Genomic DNA, 20,673 nt, shown 5'->3' with positions numbered 1-20,673 from the left:
GTCATATTGATTGCCATTTGCATTTGAATGCCCCCTGACATCTGTTACGTAACACACTGCCGTCTTTGGTAACTGCTGTATTGAAAAGGGGTCAATATGACCATTGCTGTCGGAACATGGTAATAAATGTACTGAATAAAATGTGAGATAGGTGATATTATACCGAGAATGAGATGGAAACTGAAATGTCCCTCACTGTGCTTCACCCGACACAAAACGATGCAGTCGAAAATTGTCAAAGTGATTGGAAGAAAATGGAAATGTATTTTATTTTAACATAATTAGTAAGTCAGTGCCGTAAATACAAGGCGTCTGTTTTTGTCTACGGCGATTTTGTTTGTGGCTACACCACTTGTAAAATGAGGCCCTAGTAAGATACTGACCATTAATGATACTGATTATTAGATTGTTTGGACTTCATGTTTCAAAAGGGGCAATGTTGGATTTGTAAAGCAGTCTGAATACAATTACCAGACATAACAGATCTATTATGAGCCGATCATGATTACGACCATTTCAAGCGAACACGCCCCTGATGCTATACAGAACATAACAGAATTTATTGTGTATGTTCATCATGATTACGACCATTTCAAGCGAACACGCCCCTGATGCTATACAGAACATAACAGAATTTATTGTGTATGTTCATCATGGCAGCACTGCCATTGAAGTACAGAAAAGTTCTCTTCTTCCAGTGTCAATTAGCAAACAGACATGTTTTTAACAAATCACTTGTATTTCCTAAGGTGTCCACAATTGATGTGACAGGACGATCCAAATGCAGGAATCTAAATAGAAAGAGATGCGAACAAACTTGAGGCGTGAAAACGTTTCATTGTCACAGAAAATGTGTTATGTGCGAACATTTAACTGTCCACTGACTTTCATGATGTCACCATAGATAGGTGGTATCTCATATTTTCGAACATTGACGTTGAATGGTGGATTGTAACGTTAATGTACATGGCCTCATAGTATTCCTTTGTCCACGCGTTGTTCTTTATCGATGACTTTGACTGACAACAAAGACAATTCTTGAGGTTTGTGTTTACTTTCTGAAATGTGCCGTCGGACAGCTGATTGATCTTTTCTCTTGTGTTCTTCAAAGTGTTCCCTAAGAATAATGATGATTAATAAAAACTGAAATCACGATGCAGTAAACTATACAGTAAATGTTTTTTCTTGTCATATAGTTTTTAAAATTCAAATATGGTTCTTCTAGTGATAAGGTTGCAAGTTTCTTCTAAATGTTAGGAGGCAGCGTCTAAAAGAAAACCAAGGGTCTCTGAAAATTGCACTTTTGATGAGCGATGGGCGAGTTTTCAGACAAAACAGGCAGAGAAGGATGCTTATGGTGTCAACATTTCCTTAGCAGCTGGAGCTGGAGCTCAGAGAGATTATATTAATTTATGAATGAAGCTCTTGTGAAACTTGAAAGTTTTCAAAGTTTTCTTTTAATTTAGACGATCTCAGCATGGCTTGACATGTATATCACTTTATTCAATTACATTATTACATAGAATATTGGACATTATACGTGCAATTCCATTATTTTGCGACGAATTATTTGAGTATACAATGACAGTACTGGTGATGAAAATACAACAGATTGATACTGATCAAAAGTACAAAAAATATTTTTGAAAGCTTATAAAACTCTGAAGAAAAGAATAAGCAACCATTCAGAATACATGAAATTATTTTGCATATGCTTGTAAACCCTTATTGTTATTAATTTTGGTATTTAACATAAATATATCCAAGTTAGAATACCTCCAAGGGACAACAAATTCGTTAAACTATTATTATTAATTGGTGCACGTAGAGGGACTGTGATTGGTGTTTAACATGAACTTACATCAAAGTTAGAATACCTCCCGGGAACAACAAAATCGTACTTCGTAATCCTCGCAGTTTCTGTCGCTGCAAGCAAAACCGATAGTGGTGTCAAAGTGTTGGAAGTTACCGTCATCAGGGGATACGATTTCGCCACTCTGCTTGTCTCGTACCTGCATACCAGACGGGCGTCTGCAAATCTGAAGCGGATATTCATTGTGGAGGTAGCGTAGAAGTTCAAAGTCTCCGTTGCCACTAGGATTGTCTCTATCGTACCAATTTGTCCATTCAGAGCAGGTATCGGCTGCGAAGGAAATTTCACGAAGACATTGGAGAGTTAGCAGCGTTTCGTTTACAGGTACGTTAAAGTCGTTCAATTAGAATGTTTTTCACTCGAAGGTAACGTATTTGGGTTATTCAATTAAAACACACGAACAAACAAGGGGGTGTTGAGCTATGCGGGGTGGGATAGTCGACTCCGGGTTAGGTTGGGGAGTATTTATTTGAAATACAAAAACTGAAAAGGAATTCATGTTTTTATCACATAACAAAGGGTTGATGGGGAATTTGGAATCACAACATCGTCATACATGGCCTCCCTAAAAAATCCCTGTTTCTTCGGTATACAGAACTCATGGCTCCCATAGAGAGCTAAGCCAAGCATGTGAACACCCTACATGAGCAAAACAACGTTAGGCTGAGCATGGAAACGCCCTACATGAGCAAAACACGTGTTGCATTGTGGGTAGTTTCAAGATAGCGACCGCTATGACAGCCTGCACTGAAAGCTCTGGTGAGTACATATTTTGGTCGATCCCACCGTTGGGAAGCATTATTTGGGATAAATAAAAACATCAGAGTATGCAGCAGTGTTTCAAGTGTCTACTTACATAGCAAAAGCTCAAACTATAAAGATTACTTCAACGCAAAATCGCTCAGTGGGTGATAAACTGCTACAACTTTACTTCACAGGGTGCTGTTACAGTGTACGAGCGATTGAAGCAATGCATGCGCATGTTTACGAGTATTTCTGGGGGTCATAAATAGATTTTGTCTTCCATTAGCCAGTTCCAACAACTCAAGTCCACTGAAGACCATTCAAATTATATACAAAGGATGTGCTTATACTTTTATTCACGAATCAATACTAAACCTTTCTGTAAACTGCGAAAAATGATCATATTTCTCTTGTTTAAAAACTCCTAAACTTTTCCTTCATCTACAACAGCATGCGACTATAGATACCTTGTACGGATGGTCATGGGTGAACTTGTCAGAGGAAGATCATCACAATGAGAATGTCACTCAAATCCTAGATGACAACAATAACAATGAAACTGTAACAGCTGATGAAGGGAATGGTACTGATGAAAATGAAGAGATTGTAACATTCCAGTAAACACAACCTTATCTCTAAATTATGTAACAAAAGAGAGTTTTGTAGATTGTTCTACCAATTTTTCACTCAATAGGGCATGCAGACTCATTAGTTATTCTATAGATAGAAAAGCAGAATAATATCCAGGAAAGGAATCTGTTAGCTTTTCTGTTAGCTGTATTTATCCTAGTAGAGTAAAACCCAACATGGTCTTGTTTTGTATCATTCTGCAGCACAACAGTCTGCTTTAGTCAGTGAATTTTGTAGGCATTTTTATGGAGATGTTCTTTCAAGAAAAGCGCTACACTTGCTGTTTCATACAGTTCTATATTATTATTGTTTCTGTTTATTTCTTATTATTTAGTTGCAATTACATGATTGCATTTACTTTGCAAGCAGTAAATATATTTGAATAAATAAGTGTAAAATAAATCTTTTTCATAAAATAATATTAGTTTCTGGTATTTCATAAAATGTGAATTGAAGGGAAAGTCACTATTTTTGACATTACTTTCATTTCATCCTATATTTACCTAGTCTAGTATCATCTTCCGATTTCTTGACGTTACCCAAGTTTAGCATTTTGCACTATTGCTCCCAACCTGGTACTGGATAACCAACCATGGATATTATGCAACTGGCTTACCCTGGAAGTCAATCAGAGAGTATAATCCTCTGTTGATTGGATTTAGGAATATAGTGCAGGCAGGGGCTACCAATAACTTAATTTTATCAGAGTTACACCTCACTGATCAAATCATTAGTGGTATGTACAATGACTAGCAACACATTAACTTTTGTTGACTTCCATGGCGAGTCCCTTTGCATTCTCCTCAGCATGCTTTCACTGGTATTAGGTTGTGAACTATAATACAAAATACTAGAATCTGAGTTTGACAACATAAAAAAGACTGAGGACATACTTGATTAATGTGTTACACACTGTCCACAAATATGCTTTTATTCTAAAGTTTTCATATTTTACAAGTTTTGCCATTTTTTGATCAATGCCTAAAACTATCTGTGCCAATAACCCAGGGTCTTTAAATACAAATATAGCATACATGTAATTAGTAGAAAACAAAAATAACACTGATTCATCAATTATTCCAAAATAATCAATTAATGTGACAAGTCAAGGACTGTATCTTCTTACATGTAAAATGCATGTGCTGAATCTATCCTCTGACCTTAAATTTTTCCAAATTTTTCCAAGTCTAGTCAACAAATTAAACTTCCCATTGAGTTTGCGGTAATGTCAAACACCCTGTGTCAAAATTGACAACCCCCTCCCCATTTGCCGCCTCATCTAAATGAGACATCCCAACTGGTTTGTGTCATGCTCATCGTCTGTTTTTTCTCTCAAACAAGTGGTTCTGGAAAACAAAAGAGAAGCTGTCATGAGTTATAAAATGTTTTAATTTTGATGATATATGTCAAGTTCAGATGTAGATTGTTGTGAAGCACTAACAGTACAAATTTGACTAGTTTCTGCTAACAAGACAGTTACATCACAACTACAGCCATGGTTACCTGTACTTTAACCCTCTAGAAAAATACAGGAGCACAGAGGGTAAAAGAGAAAATGTCAAAGACAATGACAGGCTAATCCAGATCTGAACCTTCATACAGTATATCATGAAAAGATAATCATTTAATTTAAAAGTTGACAAGTTTGACGGTTTCGAATAGACAGGCAATGGAATTCCAAACTTTCACAGCATTAAAGCTGATAATCTCTGACCTGTAGCTGTTCTTAACATTGGTGGGTGAAGGTTACCATCATTAGCGCTATGATATTTTTCTCTAATATAGCTTACACATATGTGCTGTACAAGATACTGCAGGTGATATAGCTATTAAAATTGAGTTGATAAAGCTGGTTAGTGCAACAGTCGGAGTTCGATCATTTGCGTGGCACTTGAAGTGAATATTCCTGACAACAATGATCGGTATTGTTGTGCTTCTCAAAATGTCTGTGTTGTACTGTCATAATATTCCTTTTAAATTATATTGCTGTGCTCACTGCCTTTTGATGGTTCTCTAATTGTCTGCTAAATACTAAAGCTCACACAAACATGCACACGATGCATGACAAATAGCAAGCACATTGATATTTTGAAGACTTTTTTCAATAATCTTTATCTTGAATGAAAATTACATTTTAAATCATCTAAATGTACTTGGAGGACATAATCTGACAGCGCATTATGCATTCAAGTGTCTATGCACATAGTTCATTAAATGTCAGATGCTCAAACTATAAAAATTACTTCAGCACTAAAACTCTAAGAAGGTGAATGACTGTAGCTGTAAACTTTCCACACATTTGAGCTGTAGAGTGTACAAGAGACTACATGCATCACTTGTCTGCTGTACAGTGTACAAGATAGTTCTTGCAGTGCTTGAGAGCATGGGTAGTTCCATGTTCAGAAGCAATGCATGTAGTCTATCGTAAACCCACTGAGCGATTTTGTGTTGACGTTACCTTTGTAGCTTGAGCTTCTGCTATGTAATGAACTATGTGCATAGACACTTGAAACACTGCTGCATACTCTGATGTTTTTATTTTTCCAAAATAATGCTTCTCATTGGTAGAATCGACCAAAATATGTACTCACCAGAGCTTTCAGTGCAGGCTGTCATGGTGGCTGCCATCTTGAAAATACCCAAATACCCACAATGCAACACGTGTTTTGCTCATCTAGGGCGTTTCAATGCTCAGCTAATGTTTTCTTTGCTCATGCAGGGTGTTCACATACTCGGCGTAGCTCTCTATGGGAGCCCTGAAACTTATCGAAAGGAAAGGTGACTGTTCTAATATGTTGATTCTCTGAAGTCTATATTATGGCCAAAGCAAAATAATGTCTATTCTGTCTAATTAACATCTTGTATTAGCAAGTCTATTAGGCCTAAGTCTTTTCTTATCATGGTGTACGGTTTTCCACCAGAGCATGACAGGAATGACAGAGGAAATGACAAGTTCCCGGCATACTTGAAGTTAGGCAAAGCAAAAGTGCAAATTATATTTAAAGCAAGGACCAAGCGTTCGTCAAGAAGTTAATCTGTGCTTTTGCTATTCTTTTGATATGCATTGAATATTCGGGAAAAAAGATAAGAGAAAATAAATGGAGAACATAAATGTCTTTGACGTCGATTTTTTATCATTGTCAATTATAAATATTACTTCTGAATGGTGATGAATAGGATATTTATATAGTAAAGTATTTACTTTTAACGTAGTAACTCTTTTTCTATCGATTTTTATATATGCTTAATATAAACCATAGATAGCTTCCGCTCCACTATGTTCAAAAGCTGTCAGAATATTGTGCCCCCGATCACGAGACATTCATTTCTTTTTGATTCGCTCTGGTCTTAGGCCCATGCAATCGGCCATTTTCATGACCGCTACATTACATTAGGATAAGTTTGATTGAATGATGTTATTCAAAATGAAGTGAACATGCAGAGATTTTGTTTGACAGATGGCATCAGTAGTAATTGAAGGAAGATTTCCGTGAATATGTTTAATCCAGCGATCAAACTGAACACGGTAGTTATTTAAGCGAGTACACACTGTTATCAGAAAAGAAGACAGAAGCAGGAAATCAGAAAAAAAGATTTAGACCACTTCATGGCTTTACAAAACAGTGACAGTGACATATCGAAGCGAGAGATATTTTCTACTTTCGAAATTGTGTCGAAATACCCAGTTTCTAGATGACGACGAACATGCACATGATACGCGAGCTTGCATTGTTAGTGCTGATATGGACTAACGTCTTGCATTCAAATGTCACTACCGACAAAACTTGTCAAACGCTTCAACACATGCCGAACTAAAAATAGAATACAAAACATTGAATGTAGTGCAGAAGCAAACTGATGTGGACTTTGAACCAGAATACTAACAAATTTAAATTGATAAAATGTTAAAATGATAAAAAAGTTAAGTTGCTGTGTCTTTTAACACAAAGCTTAGACCATGGAAATATCAGAACATTTTATTTTCAGCGTAAGAAATTTTCATCACGTTCAAAGGGAGGTATTAGGAGGGTTTTCGTAGCTTGGGTTCTCTTAGTTTTACTGAGGCGAAAAAATATGTTGGTTCCTCTCTGTTCAAAATAACTCAACGCTCCCTAACGGTATCACGCTGATTTTGAAGTTATTGTTTGTAATGCAGTGCGCTATGAGAACGTAGAGTATTTGCTAAGTTTAAATGTATGTTCAGCATCTCATCAAGTAATATGTGGCTGACCTGGACAACAAAACTTGACTCTGTAATCCATACACTCCCCATCACTTTGTGAATCCTTTTTACAGATAAACCCTTGTGTTGGATTGTAATGCTCAAATACTTCTCCAGTGGACTCAGCAGCGACCCCATCCATTGTTTCTGCGTATATTGCCGACGGAGATGCACAAATTTTGCCAGGATTCTCAGATGTCAATGAATTGATATCTTCCCAGTCTCCAGCTCCAGTAGGATCATCGCGATCGTACAATTTGGTGATCATCCCATCACAATCTGATTCAGGTGAGAAAGCGAGAAAGGAAGCGATGAGACATACGGATAGTCCTCATAAGGAATGTGCTGAAATGTAATAGATTGTTTCAATATCCATACAAACAGTTGATGATAGCAAACGTGTATGTATAGGGAGGACGACCCTTTGTTCATTCTCCCCTCTTTCGAAGGTCGCATAACTTGCGACTATACATATTTCTGTTAAACGATAAAAATGTTACTGAACGAGGGAAAATTTGGAAAAATGGCTTACCACGGCAACAAAAGTTGACCCTGTAGTCATGGCAAGTTTTATCTGTTTGGTCTGCACTGACACAGATAAACCCATTGACTGTATCATATGACTGGAACACTTCACCGGTAAGCTCAGCAGGTACTCCAGTGACAGTTTCTGCATACACAGCCGTCGGGTTGTCGCAGATTTCACCGGGGTTTTCGGATTGCAAACTATTCAAACTCTCCCAATCTCCCGTTCCTGATGGATTGTCGCGGTCGTAAAAAGAGGTCCAGGTACCACTACATTCTGATTAAGATAAACGACCACATGTGATTCTCTTTAACATGGCAAAGTAAACGTTTGGCTCACACTACGCATGTCATGAACACAAAAGAAAGATCTTATACATATCTGAGCTAAAGTCTTTCACGATGTTGGCAGCATGACGTATGTGTATGCATGTCATATGCAATCGCTCAGATATTTGCTATTATGGACACTTAAAGAAAGATGACTCAAAAATTCTAACGGGCAGAGATAATTATGGAAAAGAAGTGGGTAATAATGACCTGAACATCTGATTTCTCTATTGGAAAAAGACAAACTAGATGCCTACATGCAAAAGGGCCAATCTGTAGTCTAGTGGCATGCCGTGAAGAAAACAAACATGTTGTGAGACTGTTCATGATGAAAGATTAATTTTTCTGGGAAATTCTCAAGGCATTTCAATAAACAGCACCTTCTGACTTATATTGGTTAAGTTGCCCTCTGTATTGAACTTTGGCACAGAATTCTGTGAAACTTTAATAAACGGCACCAAAAAGTAAGATTTAAGGTAGAATGCGCCGCGAAAGTGAAAGACTTAAACTTTTGATTAAACTTTCCTCAATTAAACTTTCAACCATTGTATTACCAAATCAACAATAAAAATCGGGGTCACCGTGCAAAGTTTGGAACAAGCCAAGCAAATTACTCAGCATTTTTGCGATATTTCAAATCCAATAAATGGCCGCTATTCTTGTGTTAACTCTAAGAAGGTGAAAGTTTTTCTTACTCTAAGAGTTTTTAAAATGGGCTCCCACAAGTGGTAGATAAGAAAAGCATCGTAAACAAATTGAGAGTCCGACTATCTGTTCCCGAGGCGCGTTCTACCTTAATTAAGATTACTTTACTAAAGCTTGCATGAGTTCCAAACTTATGGAACTGTAAATGTTCAGCCATGCATGTTTAAAGTTTTGCACGGTACCGGATTCTCTCGGCTACAGACTGTAAAATGTTTAACTGAATGTTTAATCTTGTCTGGCTGCAAGCATAGTTGAGGTTGTGCTCAGTTGACCAGTATTTCAGCATGTTCATTGAAGTCAAGCAACACAAGCTTTTGTTTCGCTTAAATAAAATCCATGAAAAAAGAAGATAGAAGAAGAGAGCGACTTTGTCCCGTTAAGTCACAGGTGAGAAATGCAGGCCAGTGGGAACAAAAATTCTGGGAGCGAAGAGTTTACAGATGACGGCCTACGTGATATTGTAAGGGATTTTCGATGTTGATTGTATCTCCCATTGTCTACAAATTTGTGATGGTGTTAATAAACATCGACGGATTATTTTCACACCTCGCAACGGGTGACGGCCAATTTCTTTCCGTTGCTGTGTAGGACGATCGTGATGGACGAAGTTAACGGCTTACATTTTGCGTTAGATACTCTCTGTTATCGTGCAAAACTTGACTTTAATTAATTATCTTGAGAAAGTTATCTTCAAGTATCTAGCTTACCCTTCGGATGCCTATACCTATTGTCTCTTGATGTTATTTTTCCCTTACTTCATCACAAGTTTTGTAAGAGTCATAAGATTGGTTTTCTGGTGTTGTCCTTCCACTAATCTATAGTAAGGTTTCTGATCCTTAGAAAGCCGTCATTATTTAGGGCCTGGGGTCGGAGGAATGTGAGGGGTGTCATTCAAAAAATTGAAAACTTCAAGGGGTGTTGCTCAAAATGTGGAGAGGAAGAAGGGAATTACTCAATTTTTGGTGCAAAATAAACTGAAACACCTCTCAAATTTCACCATTACACACATCAATTTCTAAAAATTTTCGATGCAAAAGGGGACATCCCCTCTTGTGCTCTCCCCCTTGGGACGTTCTAACAGTTTTACTAGTAAGACAACAAATTGAAAACACCTTCAGATTGCACAAGACTGCACCATTGCACACACCAATTACTCAAATTTTACTCAGGATCTAGGACAAAACTGAACTGTTGTGAATTCATCATTTATTATCACAGAAACATATGTTTTAAGTGACTCCAGGCTTTTCATTGAAACCTGGCAGCTGGAGAAGTGACACAAGAAGGTCACAGATTTTCCAATCAAGCATATTTTTTGGCCTTCAATCTCTTTCTTGCAAACTGACAACTGTTATATACAAAATGTGTTGTCATGGTTTGGTTCTTGAATATTGTGACTCAAACACTGATCATGCAAATATGTCATAAAATACAGTGTTCAACGTCATTTTCAAACAATTTTACCGAATGCAAAAATAAATTGAAACACCTCTCAGATTGCACCGTTAAACACATCAATTTATCGAAACTTTCGATGCTCATGCTCTCCCCCTTGGGGTGTTCTAACAGTTTTGCCTAGTAAAAAAGCAAATTAAAACACCTCTTAGATTGCACCAGACTGCACCATTGCACACATCAATTTCTCAAAATTTTCCACACAAGATAAGGTTGTACCCCTCTGACACTTTCCCCCTCAGCCCCTCGCGTGTTCTCCCAATGTACTTTCAAATTCTGCCCAGTCAGATATCCTAGTGAAAACCCTGTCTTTATACCCATCCAAATTGAACAATATTGTATAGTTGGATATTGGTTATATATCTGTATTTTGTTTTGACTTTGAATTTCATTTTGTTGGTCTCACTTTTTTTCAATCGTCATGTGATAACCGATGATAACTATTGCTGTATTTTTGTAAATTTTACTAATACATGTATTGGTAACTTGGAGGGTTAGTCAAAATTTCAGAGTTAGAGAGGGGGTTTACGCAAATTCATCATGGTTGGCAAGGGGGGGGGGTACTCGAAATTTCGGAGTTTCCGATGAAATTCCTCCGGAATGACGGCCCCCTTAAAGCGAGTTTTATGCATGATTTTCATGATTTTATTTAACCAAAACTGATTCGTGTAAATGTGCTAACTGAAGGACGTGTATAGAATTATCACTGGTTGCTGATTAGGAACATGATGCCTATACGTGTATCACGTTAAATAAGGCAGTGTCGCACTCATAAAATAGCGCCTCGCGGAAAAGTATAAAAAATGCAGTATTTCCTTCACATATATATATCGTGATCATATAAGAAACCAGCATGATAACATGAATGCACAACACAGGATCGCCAACATTTTGTTGTTGTAATCTATATTTTCTCTGTCACATAATTAGTTTTTTGAAATGGCGGAAAATCTAAAATTATGTTAAAACGTTTGAATTTACATGCCACTTTCGACACTTAAAACAGTGTAATACACTTTTTCAGTCTTTAATTGGTCTCATTCAAAGAAAACTCTTGGAAAATTGAGGATATTTTGAGGTAGACTCGGTTTATTACACATTCGCAGCTATCGTGGCTTTAATTTACATTTGGAAAGAAAAGGTCGTGAACCGCCATGGAAAGCAAACAGAAGAGACGCGTAGCATCATAGACAGTAGGGGGTACTGTCTGCGACGGCATAGAGTTTCGATGTTGTCATTGATCAGGGCGTGATCTCTGTTTATCAAAGTGGTGCAATTTTTATGCAAAGTAACGCTTCGTGATATGCTTGATTCATTAGGATCTGAAGTTCGGAAGCCTGCCAAAGGTAGTAAGGTTATGAAGTGAATGGAGCGCTGATCATACGGTGTTGCATTGTCATCACAGCCCAAGGATTCTTCAAAACGTGAGACACAATGCCACAAACATCATCGTATAGATGTGTTATGTTTTTCGGTGTCTCTTTTGTCGAAGTAAACTACCGTGATACTTATTTTTCTAAATCTATGAAGGTTTAAGTGTGTCAAACGGTTCTGGTATATACGGTATGTATAGGGTGTTATGTATACGGTATGTATGTTTCCGGTATGTTGGTGTACTCTTGTTGATTATGAAAGAATGGCATGAGGTATTATAGAATAGAGTATACACTGGGTTCTGATAAATTCAGATCCGAAATCTCTTACAATCAACCCATAAGAATCTCGACGAACGTACCTGAATGTACAAAATGAAGAGCATTGTAGCCAAATGCTGATGACAGACAGGGAGCCTTTCAAGGTGGTTAAAAATAGCTGTATTTTCATTTATCATACATTAATTTAGAAAAACAGGCTTACCTGGTACGTAGTCAACATAATTCTGTCTGCAAGTAACCCTGTTGGGTAATGGCGATAGAGAAGGACAAAGGTAATTAGAGAAGTAATGTCATCCGTTTAAAGAAAATATGTATCTGACTTAGCTTATTTACTGACATCTTCACTGTTGGATTGTTATTTCTTATTTGTTCAGAAAAAAATATTTACATACTAGCATGTACTGTACAATCTGACCAATCATTAGTAATTCGGGGCTTTGTCACACCTAAACATAATTAGATAAGATCATTTTGAAAGGTTAAATACACCAATTTGAGTATTGGACAGGAATCCGGCGGCTGGGAGGCGTGGACTGCCCTTATACAAGAATAAACGGAAATGCCTAAATGCTTTTACGTGATGTTCCATGTGTTGGCAAGCCGATTCAAAATTGAAAACTTTGCGAAGTGCTAAATTACCGAAGCCACAATGAAATGTACTTTTCATATGACAAGTCTAAGTGACATGAAACCTATAGTCTCGGATTGTCTTGTCAACGAAAGGTCGACCGTAATTTCTCTGTGTGCATCCTCCCGGCAGAACCAAACTTTATATTCAAGGAGCTGCCTGTTTTGGGCTTTATCGTCCACGATGGAGTTAATTATTTGTGATACGGACATACACTTTATAACGTTAGCGTAACAAACAATTCACTCATAACGAACCGTAGACCGTAAAACAGAACGAAAGCATTGTTTCCGTTCAGACAAGCTGCAGCGAGTGGTACACTGCTGTCTGTAGCTCACCTTTCGTACTTGACAATGTTTAGCACAGTAGGAAAAGGAAAGAATGATATAAAAAAGAAGCCAACTCAATTTTGTGAATACAACACTGCTAAGTTGAGGGAAAGAGAAGACGCTTTATTGCAAAAAGAAGAACGGAAATACTAACAAAGTTAATAAAAAAGCACAAAATGAAACGGCAAATCTATAGCAGTAAAGGGCACAGAACTACAAAGTTACAAGGGTAAAGTGCCCTCAGCAGATCACAAGCAAAAAAAGGCTATATTCTATCAAAACTTACAATACAAAAGCAATCAAAATAGAAGTAGCAAACTAACCTACAATAAAAAAATGAGCAAAACACATGGGAGAGGGCCCCTTCAGTCAAGCAGTCGAGAAAAGGTCGCTGGTGACCTTTGGGTCAAGGTCTGGATGACCTTGATGATGAATCCATCCTGAGAGGCCGAAATGTGGGAAAGGAGTGGAATTCCCGAGAAATGGGGGTCAGGATGGAATCCAAAGCCCGGACACTTGAGAGAAAGAGAAAAGAGAGGAGTAAAAAGGGAGGCGCACAAACAACTTTCCCAATAGAGCTTTATGGCCGTATAACTTTCACCGAGGCTGCTGGGTAAATTTGGTGCTCATGCGCACATGGCTTACGACCTGACTTGACCCCGCAATAACCAGCGAATTTCAAAATCAATACGTAAACAATTCAATGGCTAGCGACGGCAAAACATTTCGCGTTGTCCCATTGATAAAGGCATACAGAACAAACAGAAAGCCTAAACAAAAAGACTGCAACAGTCGGATAACTACTTCCCAGCAGAGAGTCATCGAATTGTGCAGCGTGAAACAGTTTTCAGAGGTAATTTTGTGGTCGTATGCCGACGATTTGCCGTACGCGTACGTACGTACTGCCATGGGGGGGGGGGGGGTGGTGTCGGAAAGGCCTGGACGGACGTGATCAACATTGAAGTGGCAATGGCACACCTTCATGAGTTCATTGGCATATAAGTTGACATTTACAGGCTTTTTAGGTCTTGTGTGCCACACACACGGCATAGACGTGTCAGCATGGAGATGCTTCTCCTCAGAGGGTCTATCACCGCTCACCTCCTCCATTTTCTAGGTCAAACAAGCCACTCTTATTTGTCAAAAGACGGAAAATAGGCTATGCATAAAATCCCGTTTCATACATTTACAGTCGCGTTCCCGACTTGGTTATGAGTAGAAATGTTAGGTGATGTATTCAGGTCACTGGGAAAATTAGCGGTTTTCACATGAAAAATCTCATTCATCTTCTCCAGGTCCTCTAAAAAGGACAGAAAACATGCCCAAAAAACTTCTGAAAATCACAAATTTTTGAGAGTGATTTTCAAAAATATGTATTTTACGAAAGAAATGACAGAATTTCACCAGGTTTTCACTGTTTACAAGGTTGTCTTTCTGTCTTGCAATTTGCGCATGTGCAGAATGTTTTCAGCCAGTTGTTGATTCAGAATCGAGCGTGATTCCAAGACACAGAGAAACACGCAACGCTTGCATGCCTTTTGTTCCATGGTCGTTTCGGTAGACTATTGGCTTTTCATATTAAAATGAGCTTCAAAGGTGATAAACCTTTTGGAAGCTTTGTTTGTGGTTGATAATTACACGAGATTATGCGAAAAATACGACGAGATGGCATCGTACTGCCAGTCGCGTAGCAACCATAGTTACTTTGTGAGCTCTCAGGCCAGAAACACTGCTTCACCAATCAAAATATAACACGCCAGCAGTTTCATAAACATGTGCTTCCTTGACGCACGTGTAAAAGACGGTATGACTGACCGTAAACCATTGAGTAAAACCAGACAGTATCGATAAAAGACTTTAAAATTTGGTTCAAACACACTCATTATATATTCATAAAAATATGAGAGGAATTTTTAAAACGGTAAAACTCACTTTCCTGAAGCTCAAAACATTCTCGTTTTCGCCAGCACGTCAATTCCGCTCAGCACCACACGACAACAACAACACAAACTTTGCCGAACATACTTTCGCTTAACAATTGGTGAAAACCCGAAAATTACCGAAGGATGCATGGTCGGCACTCATCGGGAAAGAGAGACGAGAGCAACCTGAGGTGAGGCGAACATGGATGGGTTACGTAACCGCTTCACGCCTTAAACAATACCCGTTGCGACTCTGTTTATGTTTCTCTGTGTCCAAGATAAGCAAAACCTGTCCACATGAGCCGATGGCGGCGCTCTTCAAAAAATTACGTCATTGCTCATTAATCTCCCCCTATAGAAAGTTATACGGCTATAGGAAAGTTGTTTGTGTGGCGGTGGGATTGACTGAGCTGGTGTGACATGAACCCAGCGGCTGAATGTATGAATGAATGAATGAATGAATGAATGAATGGGAGCGATGAGACAAAGGCTTGATGATGTAGTGTCGTGTGCAAAAGTGGCTGATTGGCTGGGAAGGAAGATTGATAACAGTCACGGGTAGAGAAGCTGATTGGCTAAGGGAACGGAGGTGAAGATGTTGGGTAGGCAGATAGCTAGGTGTAATCACAAAACACATCTGTGATAAAACACAGATTCCACAAAATGCGAAAAGGCAGGAAACCCTACAGTAGTGCTGAGTGGAGTCTGCCATAATATAAATGAATAAATGGTATAAATGGGAGATTCTACAATGCTGTTAAAAGTTTACATAAAAAATCATCATCTTGTATCAATATTAATGGTTTGTTATCACCACGGTTCCTTACAAATTCGGGTGTCAGACAGGGGGATATTCTCTCACCTACTTTGTTTTCTTATTTGTATGAATGACCTTGCAGTAGAAATTAACAGTCTCCATATTGGCATTGTAGTGGCTGATCGGGAAATTAGTATACTTCTTTACGCAGACGTATACGTATACTTCTGTTTATACTGACGATAAAGTAATCATAGCTGACTCAGAGGATAAACTTCAGAGATCTATTGAGCGTCTCGGCCTCTAGTGTCAAAAATGGCGTATGGTTGTTAATGATACTAAAACCAAGATTATTCATTTCAAAAATCAAAACATCCAAAGGTCAAATTTTGCTTTTAACTATGCAGGGGAGAGGCTAGAAATAGTTTGAAAATACAAATATCTAGGGTTAATACTGGATGAGTTTTTTAATCTGGAGTATCAGCCAGTACATTGACATGTGTGATACAGCTGACAGGGCTTTTGGTGCCATTATTTCAAACATTCATAAATATAATGATTTTAGGTTCAACACATTCACAACTTTATTTTATTCATGTGTATTACCCATCCTTGACTACTTTTCCAGCATTTGGTGCCATGCTAAATTTAAAAATTGTGAATCTGTACAAAACAGGGCTATAAGATATTTTTAGGAGTTCATAAATTTGCCGTAAATGGAGACATGGGGTGGAACGATGTCAGCCTCAGACGTAGATTGAATATTCTCAGATTTCGGAATCGAGTTGTCGGTATACCACATAATAGGATGTATACTGATATTGGATTACAAGATAGGTTTTAACATTTAGAGATAGTAAATTTAGATGATGCTTTGTTCAAACTTAAGGATATTTTTGCAAAAAAAATTGGTCTGTATGGAAATAAATAACAAGCCAAAGTCAAGGACCTATGTAACTTTTAAGGAAAAATACGAGATAGAAAATATTTATTACATTCTTTATCAAGACCAAAACGTTCAATTATGGCACAGTTCAGAATAGGCATCTAACCTTTGAAAATATTAGGTTGATTCAACATTTATAATTATGTACAGGTACGCATATTGAAGATGAAAAACACTTTCATTTGTACTGTAATTTATATAGTGATATGAGAGGAAGATTTTTAAAAAAATGTGAATTTAATCCAACTTCACACCCTGCAACCTCTTGATAAGATAGAACGTTTGATGACCAAGACCCCAGTTTTACTGGCAAAACACATATAAAAAAGCTTACAACAAAAGAAAAGAAACCTTGTATGAGATAATTATGCAGACCTCCTTACTTTATTGCTGCATTGATGTATTTATTTATTTTTCTCTACGAGCTCTGTTGTACCCCAGTGTCTTATAAGCCCAAGGGGCTGGATGTGGGAGCATAACTCAGTGTATCCCTAGATGTATTGTTGTATAACATAAGTCCACATAGGACACTTAAATAAAAATTACAATTACTACTTTTACTACAAATTATATATAACCACTACTACTACTACTACTACTACTACTACTACTACTACTACTACTACTACTACTACTACTACTACTACGACGACGACGACGACGACGACGACGTTAAATGTTTTCGTTTAATTATAGATGCCTTGGGTCAGACCAGATTCATGGTAGTCATCGATGGTGAATAGTCCGTAGCATATATTGACATCCAAACCAAATATCGCTGCCATGCGCGTTTAACCGATGAGCCACCCCTCCTATTTAACAAATAAATGTTTGACACGCAGATGATACGGTGACTTAGGTCAGACCGATTCTAAGTTAAATACACAAACTTTCGAGTCAAGACAACTTAACTATGAAAATATCCTCACCAATCTTATCTACTGCGAATAGCATTTTTTCAACAGTGTTTCTTTGCCAGCTATTACATATAGGGAGGAGAGGTTCTAGTTTATTTTAGAGTAGCTTTAGTAGACGCAGATTGCGTTAACGACTTTTCAAACCAAGGCCCGGTGGTCATAAGTGAAAGTCATTTTGATGGTAAAAGCGGTACAATACGTATAATTTACGTGATTATTTGTTTACATGCCCGTGAATATAAATAGTCTAATATTAACAACTCACAGTATCGTAAAATAGCAACAGGCAGCTAAAACGTAAATTATGATATGTACAAAGATCATAATCAATCACAAAATAAAATTGAGCGCTTGTGGGCCAAGTTTAGAACCTTTTTTCCAAAAAATCTCCGGATTTGCAAATTTTTTACAGCGCACATGACAGTGCGCCGCGTATTGCATTATGCTCGCATATAGCACAGGTCACTGTTCATAGACTCATGAATCATAGATAGTAGAGTGAACACAACATTTGTGTAAGACAAGTTAAGCGGCCCCGTTGTCTTTCGCGTGGGAAATTTCGTAAATTTTGACGGTTTCTCCGGTTCGTTGATATTATAATGGAAATTACAGACTCCACTCTGACCATTAATGTTTGTTTATTGGCGCGGGCTCGCCCGTGCCCATAAATAAGTGTTAATGGTCAGTTAGTCGCCCATTATTTCTATAATAATCTCTATAGCTACAGTTAAGAGGAATATATTGTCTGAAAAAAACAAACATAAAGTCGATCATACACCTTTTCGACAGGCTAATGATTAAACTTACCTTGTATGCTGCAACTGCCAGCAACATATCAAAATTACACAAAGAAAATCTTTCATCCTCTGCAGCAACGTGAAGACAGTATTGGGATGAGTTCTTGTCGAGCGTTACACGCAAATTGTTGCAGGGGCCTTGTGCTATAGGCTTTTCTAGAACGTACTGGTAATTAACCTTGATGTATGCAGCTGCCAATGCCCTCTGACCACTGATCGAGACGATACCCACCATGTTGTCAGTAAAGGTTCCAGTAGGGTCAGCGTTTTTCTGGACGTAAATTTAGTGAAGCATTTACCAGGCAATGTAAGAGATTCTTTAATGTATTGGCATAAAAAAGATTTATAGTTGTTTACTACAGTCGAGAAATCCAACAGAGTAAGGGATTTGATAGTATAAAGGCGTTCAAAGATTTACAGTTTTTTACCATCACTATTGGGACCTCTGACAGAGTAAACGATTTCTAAAGGTACAGAATTATTCACAAGATTTAAGGTCAATTACCACTGCAGAGAAACAAGAGGTAAAATACTGGGAGTTTTTCAAAGAGAGAGATAACGCCGATCTTAAATAAGAGACCTGCAAACATGAAAACTACAGTTCGAATAAACATCAGGGGATGGGGTTCTTATGAGCGTCCGTCGGCCCTAAATTTTGTTCAAATGAGTCAGTTCATGTTCACCTCATTCGGTCCATCTAGGTAATAAGAACCGTACAAATACTGATCTCGGTTTCAAGCGCATGAGAATTCACTTCAAGGAAAAGTAGAGCACCTTTATTAGAATTATATTGTGTTCAATTTACATGATCCAGGTTTAGCCACTAGCGCTTGTAACTTACTTCTTCATCTGGTTTGTGCATTCCCAGTGTCACACATCAGCGGCCTAGCCCTCTCAGTGGCACACTTTGGCGTGTCATTAGTTGAAAGACCGTCCCAAACATTTAGCACAATGTGCTGGCATTTGCAGTGTTGGGTCGATAAAGGGGGTTGTTAACTCAAAGGATAAAAAAGTGAAATATGTTGAACAAAGTGACATCCACGCATCAGTCACCGAAACGCCTCCGCCCTATGAACTCATAAAGAGAGCTTTCAAATAAATCTCAAGATGTGTACTCCAACCTTTGCTTGGCATGCATTGCATGCCTTCCACATTGTTGTTGTGGGCAAAGGTTTGGGGATCCACAAAATGCAGAGAATGATTAATAGTCAAATTAGAGAACTGATGTAACCTGTTCGATGGAGAATAAGCCTTCCATTCATCGGAAATAATAGTCGAACCCGGACGAATCAACGTACGGAATTAACACGGAGGCCCGTTCTGGTTAAAATTATGTTCCATTAATTTTAATGTGTTTAAAAATTAATTTTATGTAGTTTATGTGCCATCGCAGCAGGAGACAATTTGCCCTCCTGGCGTCGGGCAAATTGTCACCCGCTCTTCGGTACAATAACCCATGTATTCGGGCAATAATATATAGTCTTCAGGTGAGTCTGACCTTCACTTGATATAAGATAAATGTGAGAGTGTATGTTGTGATCTAAGGCTAGATAGATTTTATAGCAAATTTTTAATTGACAGCCAGAGGGGTTTTGGTAAACGCAAATTCCATACATAGTTCTGCAGCCAACTAGATATGTGTCTATAGTCTCTGGCTTGCGTGTCGCTCTGGTAGTCAGGGCCAACTGCCCTTAAATAAACAAGTAAATAAGAAAGTTTGGACTGCGTTTTGAACAAGAAAATAAAAAAAAACATACATTATCACTTCTCCTGCGGTAGGGAGGAAGGTATGCGGTGTGTCAAAGGACACTCCAATTAGAATAGATGACGTACGAGAGCATTAAGAGGTATATACTAGGCCATATTCACAAGACCAGGTCAGTATGTCTGGAAAGTTACACTTTGTAGTATTTTTTCTCACGTGTTCATACAAATGAGCTAATGTCGCACCGATGTCTGTGTGTCTTCGTGTCTCTAGGCGCGATATTTCAAGAGCGGCTCATCATATCAGATGTGAATTAAGTCTGGTAAATCGATTTTGTTTGGGAATGGCAAGATCTGATTAGATTTTTAAGGATGTGGCTTGCATATTTCAGGCTAATTTGGATACATAATGATTTAAGAAAACAAAGTTATACATCAAGAATGGCTGCAAAGAATTGGATGAGATTTGCTGCAAATGTTGATTAGATTGGAATTTGCCAGTCTTAAAAGATATAAAGAGGTGAATGAAAGTAT

At 38.0% G+C, this 20,673-nt stretch overlaps 1 protein-coding gene across 1 annotated transcript; it reads right to left on the bottom strand.

Moving 5' to 3' along the window:
* Positions 1–241: 241 nt before the first annotated feature.
* On the bottom strand, positions 242–18,592 carry LOC139150274 (uncharacterized). Its single transcript, XM_070722531.1, has 6 exons — positions 18,446–18,592; positions 12,342–12,379; positions 8,002–8,271; positions 7,479–7,748; positions 1,862–2,143; positions 242–1,117 (listed from the first exon to the last, which is right to left on the bottom strand). Exons 1-5 carry the CDS (start codon positions 18,499–18,501, stop codon positions 1,869–1,871), a joined length of 909 nt encoding a protein of 302 aa, XP_070578632.1. The 5' UTR covers positions 18,502–18,592; the 3' UTR covers positions 242–1,117; positions 1,862–1,868.
* Positions 18,593–20,673: the final 2,081 nt, after the last annotated feature.

The sequence above is a fragment of the Ptychodera flava genome, chromosome 14, assembly GCF_041260155.1.
Source record: "Ptychodera flava strain L36383 chromosome 14, AS_Pfla_20210202, whole genome shotgun sequence".
Classification (NCBI taxonomy): Eukaryota; Metazoa; Hemichordata; class Enteropneusta; family Ptychoderidae; genus Ptychodera; species Ptychodera flava.
The sequence above is the reverse complement of the archived record's forward strand: the minus strand, read 5'-3'. Positions and strand labels throughout refer to the sequence as shown.

Bases quoted from the DNA above. Each gene is read 5' to 3' on its own strand.
- LOC139150274 (XM_070722531.1), bottom strand. From the start codon at position 18,501: ATGAAAGATTTTCTTTGTGTAATTTTGATATGTTGCTGGCAGTTGCAG. The intron at 7,749-8,001 runs GTAAGCCATTTT...CACCTGAATCAG, and splicing joins GGTCAACTTTTGTTGCCGTG to ATTGTGATGGGATGATCACC. The intron at 2,144-7,478 runs GTCAGCCACATA...TTTCCTTCGCAG, and splicing joins AGTCAAGTTTTGTTGTCCAG to CCGATACCTGCTCTGAATGG.